The sequence below is a fragment of the Nicotiana tomentosiformis genome, chromosome 7 (genome assembly GCF_000390325.3).
Source record: "Nicotiana tomentosiformis chromosome 7, ASM39032v3, whole genome shotgun sequence".
NCBI classification, from domain to species: Eukaryota; Viridiplantae; Streptophyta; class Magnoliopsida; order Solanales; family Solanaceae; genus Nicotiana; species Nicotiana tomentosiformis.
Genome location: NC_090818.1, coordinates 121810459 through 121819955, shown reverse-complemented (window position 1 = coordinate 121819955; position 9497 = coordinate 121810459). Strand labels below are relative to the sequence as shown.

Here is a 9497-nt window from a genome sequence, read left to right as displayed (position 1 = left end):
TCTCCAGAATAGCAACGCCACTGACCAAGCGAACATAGAAAAATGCAAAGTTTCAGTGGATGGAGGAATGTGAGCAGAGCTTTCAAAAACTCAAAACATGTTTGACCACTGCACCAATATTAGCCTTACCATCAGGTTCTAAAGGATTTACGGTGTTCTGTGATACATCAAGGGTGGGATTAGGATGGGTTCTTATGCAAAATAGTTGCATTATAGCTTATGCTTTGAGACAATTGAAAAAGCACGAGAAAAAAATATCCTACACATGATTTGGAGATGGCTGCAGTGGTATGTGCTTTAAATTATTTGGAGGCATTACCTATACGGTGAAACTTGTGAGATTTATACTGACCATAAGAGTTTGAAGTACATTTTTCAGCAGAGGGATCTAAATCTTTGTCAGCATCAGTGGATGGAACCACTCAAGGACTATGATAGTTCTATTTTGTACCATCCTGGAAAAGCCAATGTGGTGGGTGACGCATTGAGCAGAATATCTATCGAAAGTTTGGCACATATAGTTCATGCAAGGAGACTTTTGGTTGAAGATATGCATAGACTAGACGGTACAGGCATCAGATTTAGTGTCAGATATTCAGAGGCATTGTTGGCTTGTGTTCAGGCTAAGTCTTCATTAGTCGAGCGCATTAAGGCCACCGAATATGAGGATGAGCGATTATGCAAATACAGAGATGAGACCTTAGCTAGTAAAAGCAAGGATATGATTGTTGAAAGTGATGGTGTTCTTGGAATGGGTAAAAAGCTATGTGTAGCAGACGTAGAAGGGTTGAGACAAGCTATTCTTGAAGAAGCCCACAAATCTAGATACATTATACATCCTAGATCCACAAAAATGTACCATGACCTGAAGCAATTTCATTGGTGGGGAGGTATGAAGAAAGATGTTGCTAACCTTATTTCTAACTGTTTGACTTGTCAGCAGGTCAAGGCTGAGCATCAGCGGACGCATGACTGTTACAACAAATTGAGATTCCAGAGTGAAAATGGAAAAGAATTACTATGGATTTTATTACCGGTCTACCCCAAACCCTTGGGGATTATGACTCTATATGGGTGATTGTAGATCGACTGACGAAATCAACACACTTTTTGCCAATGAAGACTACATATGGTGGAGTGAGGTATGAATAGATATTTATGAACGAAATTGTCCGACTGCACGGAGTTCCAATAGCCATCATCTCTAATAGAAGATCACAATTTACGTCACACTTTTGAAAATATTTTCAAGAAGCATTGGGTACACGAGTAGATCTTAGTACTGCATTTCACCCACAGACAGATGGGTTGTCTGAACGTACTATACAAATCTTGGAGGATATGTTGAGAGCTTGCATTCTTGAGTTTGGAAGTAGTTGGGACGCTTATCTATCTTTAGCTGAATTTGCTTACAATAATAGCTTCCAGTCTAGTATTCCAATGGAACCGTACGAAGCATTGTATGGTAGAAGGTGTCGTTCTCCTAGCGGATGGTTTGAAGCTGGTGAGACTAACTTATTGGGACCCGACTTAGTACAAGAAGCTATGGACAAGGTCCAGCTGATCAGACAGAGATTTCTTATAGCTCAAAGCGAACAAAAATCTTATGCGGATAAGATAAGATGAGACTTAGTGTTCGCAACCGGAGACAAAGTATTTCTACGAGTCTCTCCTATGAAAGGTGTGATATGATTTGGGAAAAGAGGTAAGTTGAGCCCTAGATTTGTAGGACCGTATGAGATACTAGACTGAGTAGGAGTTGTGGCTTATCGTTTGGCACTTCCTCCTGAGTTGTCTTTTATTCATCCAGTATTTCATGTCTCTATGCTTAGAAAATGTATATCGGACTCCTCTCATGTGCTTGAAGCACCGACTATACCACCTGATGAGAAGTTGTCTTACGAGGAGGAGCCGATGGCAATTGCTGATAGACAAGTAAGAAAGCTACGGTCAAAGGAAATTGTGTTCATAAAAGTCATATGGAGAAACCATACAGTTGAAGAAGCTATATGGGAAGTGGAAGATGCTATGCGAGTCAAATATCCTCATTTATTTCAATCTACAGGTACGTAATTAAATTAAATTCAGGGACCGGATTTATATAAGGTGGGGAGGATGTAATATCCAATAATTTTAAACAAGGATATATAAGTCATTTAGAAACTAATTAAGTCAACAAAAAAACAAACAAAGAAAGAAAAGGGATGCAAGCACAAAAAGGGCCGAAGCCCATTCTCTGCCCAAAAAGGCAAAAAGAACGAAAAGGGGATTTAAGGGAAGGGAAAACTCATGGCAGCAAGACAACAAAAGAGAAAAGGGGCTTTGAGTGCAAGAGAGTTCTATCGCATGGGATATTGCAGGAAGCAATACTATAAGAAAAAAATTTAAGCTTCTGCCAATAAGATTCACAATCAAAGGGAGGAGAATTGAACATATATAACAGCTTTCAGTAGAAGTATTCTTCAACATAAAGAGGTTAATGTTTCCCTTTATTTAATTTTGCTTCCATTTCTGGTGGAATTCTTTATATCTCAATTCATCTTATGGGATTTCGATAGGATATTGCAAATATATATTATGACACCAACACTATTAAAAGTTTAATTTAGAGACGTGGTTGTGGAAATTAAATAGTACAGTAAACTATATGAACGCCATTTATTTAGAAGATTTTTTAATTGGTTTAAGTTAACTGTAGCAGTGAGTTAGGATACTGAAATGGGTCTTGATATTTCAAGTAGAATAAGAGAGATTTGTTGAGTTATTATAATTCGGTGAATTAAGAGCCAAATTCGAGGATTTGGGTATTCTAAATTAACTATGAATTAGCCTACGAAATTAACATGATATCGATATTATGTAATTATAGATTGATTGGAGGAAGTTGTTTGAATTGCTCGAGGTGAAGCATTTAGTATTTCGGCATGAGTACTGTGAGTAGTAATCTTACCGCAATTTATATTTTCATAACTTGCATGATTTACACGTGATTTTAATATAACTATGTTATCGATTAATTTGAGTTGCATGTGGGACAAGTCTTTAACTCGATATGATACCGAAATAGTTATTTGAGATGATTACCGTTGTTTTAAGGATTCTTGTTATCACTAGATATGTTTTATCGTTACTTGAATTTACTGTTATCGAAATGCAATTACATGATTAGATAAGAATCGAAATGCCCTATATTGTTTTAAAATATCTTCTTATGAGTATATACAGATTACAGAGACAAGTATTAATGAAAGTAGACTTTGAAGGATCGTGTAGCTAACGGCGGGTTCGTTAGACCTGATGCACCTTGTAATTACCGATTACTGTTATAACCCTCGCTAGTGAGAAGGTAGAACTAGCATACCGTTACTGATTTCTCTCGAGTAGAGACTACCGTTATATTTGAGTTCTTGCGAAGAAATCCACAGTTATACCGATTACATGATCCATTCATTGAAACCTCCCTAACATGAATATTGATATTACACAGTATTTACTGATTTATATTGCATGAAAAACATGATGAGACTGATTATTGTTTATTGTTTCTGAAAGGGCATTCTTATGATATTTTCTGTTTAATATATATACTAGCATTTTTTCTAACTTGTCCCCAATAAAAACGGTTGTGGTTAAGTGTTATTACTCACTGAGCTAACGACTCATTCCGCGCTAAAGTTTTTTACAGAGACAGCAATTGACGCGTGCGAGGATTTCGTTAATTAGAGCGCACAAGTTGATAGTTCTTGGTGAGCCTCATACTTGTTCGCGTGGGCGGAGATTTTATTTATTTTTAGGGTCTTTTCTTTGAACTTTTAGAGTCGCTCCATAGTCATTCTTTTAGTGTCATGAGTATTCTTTTGTTACTATAGACTTATGTTGAGTATCGCTCTTTATTATCAAAGTTGAAGAAAAAATAGTATTTCTAGTTATTAGTGGGTGGACTATTAATGGATTAATTGATAAAGTTATCATTGTTTGGATTAATATTAGGATGTTTGGTTGTTGATTTGAAACAGGATAATTTTGGATAGTCTCAAAAATAGGGAAAATTCTGTCCGTTGTTTTGTAAAATATCGGTAAGACTTACTTAGGGGCACTTGCTCCTAAGTGCCGGTCATGATCCTAAATTGGGTCGTGACAAAGTTGGTATAAGAGCTTAGGATTTAAGTCTCGAGTCATGAAGCAATGTTTAGTAGAGTCTTGTTCATGTGTATGTAGGCGCCCATACTTATGATCTTGAGGCTACTGAACATCTAGGAATGTTTTCCCTTCTTTCAATCTTTGATCGTGCGTTGAGATAACTTGAGATTGAGTTTGGAGTATTTTCTTTCGCAGATGGCTAGGACACGCACACCCTCATCTGTTGTATGTGGTGTTGAACATGGTACTAACCGGGTTGGCGGTCAAGTTGGGGTTCATCAAACTAGAATACAGGCTGCTCCTCAACCTGAAGTTGGGAATATGGGTCAACCCCAAGCTACTATGCCAGATCAAGTGCAAGAACAGGGGGTTCAGGACGCTCCATCACCAGTGCCAACTGTTGTACCTACTGTTGCCTTACCTGTAGACGCAGTGGATGATTTTTGAAGAAAATTGTTACCCATAACCACATGAACTTCAATATATGATTTTTATCTAATTGCATAATAATTTTCATGGGTTAATCCCATTTTTATCAAAACCCCATAAATTCCACCATTTTCCATGTTAAATCTACTTATGATTCGTATATTTAGCTAAAGAATTGATAGGGATCACTTACCTCTTGATGTTGATGGAACCCCTCTCAAAATGCTCTAAAATATCGCCTAAGTCCAAGTGGAAAATGAGGGAAATTAGCTAAATCACGAAATAAACGCCCTTGCTCCAGTCGCAGATATCGCATTTGCGACATCTTATTCGCAAATGTGATGGTCGCAATTGCAACAAAAGCACCACAAATGCGAAGCAAAACCACCCTTGCCAAGGTCGCATTTGCGACCAAAATCTTTGCAAATGCGAAGAGGGCAGATTCGCAAACGCAATAAAAATGTTCGCAAATGTGAATCCCTCAGATATTTCCCACCATTGCAAATGCGAACTCCTTCCTCGCAAATATGAGTTCGCAAATGCGATCAAAACCTCGCATTTGCGAGACCTGCAGCCCAGACCAAAAACCACAAGAACCAACAACAGCCTTTCATCCAAAATTGATCTGAAACCACTCTGAATCACACCTGAGGCCCCCGGGACCCCGTCCAATCACATCAACCTATCCCAAAACATAACACGGACCCACTCGAGGCCTCAAATCACATCAAACAACGTCGAAATCATGAATCGCACCCCAATTCAAGCTTAATGAACTTTAGAACTTCAAACTTCTACATTCGATGCCGAAACCTATCAAGTCACGTCCGATTGATCTTAAAATTTTGAACACAGGTCACATTCCACATTACGGACCTTCTCCAACTTCTGGAATCAAAATCCGACCCCGATATTAAAAAGTTCACTCCCAGTCAAACTTTCAAAAACCTCCAACTTTCGCCAAATGATCCCAAAATGACCTATGAACCTCCAAATCCACATATGTACTTGCTCCTAAGACCAGAATCACCATATGGAGCTATTCACAGGATCAGAATTCCAAATGAGCATCGATAACATTAAAATACACTTCAACCTAAATTTATGAAATTATTTCAAAATGCCAACTTTCCACAATAGACGCCGAAATGCTCCTGGATCATCCAAAACCTGATCCGGACATACGCCCAAGTCCAAAATCATCACACGAACCTGATAAAATCTTTAAATCCCGATTCTAGGGTTGTTTACTCAAAAATCAAACCTAGTCAATTTCTCAAACTTAAAGTTTTCGAAATTAGAATTTGTTTTCCAAATCAATTTCGAACTTTCCGAAATTTAATTCCAACCACACGTACAAGTCATAATACATGAAGTGAAGCTACTCATGACCTCAAACCGCTGAACGACGCACTAAAGCTCAAAACGACCGGTCAGATCGTTACAAAAATATAGACTCGAATGTCTACATCTCCTCCAATAAATGGAACCTGATCCCTGAACAATATATCTAGTTACAAGGAGAAAATCTCAAGATTTAAGAATTTTGTAAATGTTATTCTGAATTGTGGATTTTACATATTAAGCTTCATATGTTTTATTCCTGCACTCATGGTAAGTTAAAAGGAGAAAGCAACCTATTTCTAGTGTTGCAAAGTGCAAATTGTTCCCTACGGGGTCTTTTGGTACGAGGGATAAGATATGGGATTAAAATTATACCGTGTTTGGTTGGTCGTATAAATTTATCTTGGGATAAATTTATACCTATAACCAAATACGGTATAAATATAATCTCATGCTTAATCCAGGATATCTCATTTTATCCCATCAAACTTTGGATTATTTTATCTCACCTCCCATATGGTATGAATTAGTCCTAGGATTATAATTCAATAATCTTGAAATAATTTAGTCTGCGCACCAAACAACCCCTAAGGACCATAATAGCGCTTTCAAATTTCAAGTATTGGTGTTGAAAACGGTTTTAGGCCCAAAAAGATGAAAAGTTGAAAACAGTTATGGCCAGCTATGTTTAACATTTTATAATAATGCAAAAAATATTTCATTTTAGTTTAGTTGGCTACCGAAATCGTACTGAACTAATTTAGTACGATATTTTGTATGCACAATTAATTTACCATATACCGAAGTACCGAATCATAGTTTTTGATATCGTATCAAAGTACCGAACGCCCACCCCTAATTCCAACACAATGTGCTGGAATTTCATAATATGCTGGAAATTTATACGCAGGAGCTCCAATGTCCAGCATATTATGCTTGAACTTTCTGAGTGTTAGAGTATCAACATAATATACTAGAGGTTTATACGCAAGAGTTCCATAATCCAGCAAATTATGCTGAAACTTTTCGTGTTTCATCAAAATAATGGTTATTTTCAGTGACTTAACAAATATTGGCTATTTTTCAACTATCAGTCCCGAAACTGGCTACCCGTGCTATTTTCACTAATTGGTCGATTTGGTCCAATTCAAGTCTCACGCACTAAGCCCAGCCCATTGTCACGACCCAAAATCCAACTAGTTGTGATGGCACCTAACCCATCTCACTAGGTAAGCCAATTAACAATTAACCAATTCCAATGAAATTTATAAGATAATTAAATACAAGCAAATATCTAAAACCGATACATCCCCAAGGGCTGGTAGTACAAATCATGAGATTCTAATATTAGAATTTAAAAAGCTAGTATAAAATAAATACATCATCTGTTCGAAATGTACATAAACAGATTTTTATACATCTAAGGCTACCATGAACAAGAGGTAGCTATATTCGGAACACAGGTACGTCTTCAATTTCCCTCTCCCGTCGATCACAGCAACATCAGCATCCAACATCTGCACGCAAGGTGCAGAAGTGTAATATGAGTACAACCGACCCCATGTACTCAATAAGTAACAAACATAACCTTAGGTTGAAAGTAGTGACGAGCTGGGACAAGGGTCGGTTTCCAACACCAATATCCAACAACAGTTCATAACAACATAATGAAAGTAATGAAAGAAGTAACTTAGAGATAAAATGCTCAGCTTTTTCACAGTTCCAGGAAATAGATCTGCCTTTTAAGTATATCAGTGAAAAATCCAAATCTTTTACCGAAATCACCAAAAATATGAGTAAGTTTGAAAACTCTAATTTTCTCAACAAAAAAAAAGGTTTCCACAGGTAAATATTTCATTTTCAAATGGCATGAGGAAAATACATCTTTATGCCTATATGTCAATATGTATGAGAAGTCATGAATGACATGATACCGTACAACATGAGGAAAATATATCGCTATGCCTATATGTCATGTGTGCATGTCAATGCAATGTATCTCAGAGATGAACTCATGTACTCACACTCTCAGAGTACTCAATCTCATTGTCTCACACTTTCCACTCATCATGATCAAGCACTCGACATGCTCGGGCACTCAGTATTGTATATGGCCAATCCAACCTAGGGAAGATACATCCTGAATATATACACAACAACTGACAGACAGTCACTCATTACTGTATAAGGTCATGGCAGCCTGGGGAAGATCCATCCCCAAATATAAAAGCTTCGGACAAGATCCATGTCTAAAGAAGATCCATCCCTCAATATAAATCAATTGTGCTCATTGGGGGAGTATGCAAACTTCGAAGAGGCTTCTTCAGCCCAAGCGCTATATCAAGTCAATCATGGCATAAATCAATGAAACACACTGCGGCGTGCAACCCGATTCCATAAATATATACAGTCATAAGGCTCGTTACGACGTGCAACTCGATCCACATATATACATATATCACTCACAACTCAGGCCCTCGGCCTCACTCAAGCATCAATCTCTCCAGTCTCTCGGGATCAAAATGCCATTAAACTAGCCCAAACTGATGATATGATGTGTCAATAAATAGTAACAGAGACTGAAATATGGTATGAAATTAATGAACATGACTCAGTATGAAAATGCAATTTAAACAAATAATTTTAAAGCAATATGACCTCGGTAGGTCCCAACAGAATAAGCATGTAACCTAGACATGGTTTCTAACATGGATCACAACACAATAGCTCTAGTACGTAGAGATTTCACGGTTACATATAAAATCAGGTAACTACATAGTACCACAAAAATAACGGAGTCACGATTCACACGGTCCATGCCCACACACCCGTTACCTAGCATGTGTGTCACCTCAAAACCAAACATATAACCCGTAATTTGGGGTTTCATACCCCCATCACCAAGTTTAGAAGTGTTACTTACCTCGAACAAGTCAAATCCAATATCGAGCAAGCCAAACGATGGTCCAAAAATCCCATCTCGCATGTACCGACCTCCGAACGGCTAGAAACTAGCCAAAAGCAACTCAATTATATTAAATAAAGCCCAAGGAAATAATTCCAAATGATAAAGGTCGAATCCTTAATCAAAATCCAAAACCGTCCAAAAGTCACACCCAGGTCCGCGCCTCGAAACCCGACAAAATTCACAAAATTCAACAACCCATTCAATTACAAGTCCAACATACTAGTTTCACTCAAATCCGACTCCAAATCGATGTTCAAAACTCAAAATTTCACACTATGAAACTTTAGGCTAAAACCCCTAATTTTCTCTTTAAAATTCATCAATCAATCGCCAACATGAAGATAGATTCACGAAATGAAGTCAAAAACAAGTAGAGAACATTTACCCCAATCCTTATGATGATAATTGCTTCAAAAGTCGCCTTAATCCGAGTCCCACATCTCAAAATAAGAAGAAAGAACCAAAACCTTCGATTAGTAGCTTCTCCCCAGCATTTTCGCACCTGCGGCACATTAGTCGCTTTTGCGGCCATTCTGCGACCATGGCCAACTAGCTTACCCCTCGCACCTGCGGAACAATTTTTGCTTCTGCGACATCGCACATGCGAGCTCCTCTT

At 37.8% G+C, this 9497-nt stretch overlaps 1 protein-coding gene across 1 annotated transcript; it reads left to right on the top strand.

Moving 5' to 3' along the window:
- Positions 1-276: 276 nt before the first annotated feature.
- On the top strand, positions 277-4587 carry LOC138896292 (uncharacterized). Its single transcript, XM_070181090.1, has 5 exons — positions 277-288; positions 380-890; positions 1256-1504; positions 1811-1935; positions 4336-4587. Exons 1-5 carry the CDS (start codon positions 277-279, stop codon positions 4585-4587), a joined length of 1149 nt encoding a protein of 382 aa, XP_070037191.1.
- The last annotated feature ends 4910 nt before the right edge of the window (positions 4588-9497 follow it).

What these genes read in the sequence shown, in the direction of transcription:
- LOC138896292 (XM_070181090.1), top strand. An exon ending in GCAATTTCATTGGTGGGGAG is followed by an intron (nt 891 to 1,255) that starts GTATGAAGAAAG and finishes ATTTTCAAGAAG; the next exon opens with CATTGGGTACACGAGTAGAT. An exon ending in TAGCGGATGGTTTGAAGCTG is followed by an intron (nt 1,505 to 1,810) that starts GTGAGACTAACT and finishes TTATTCATCCAG; the next exon opens with TATTTCATGTCTCTATGCTT.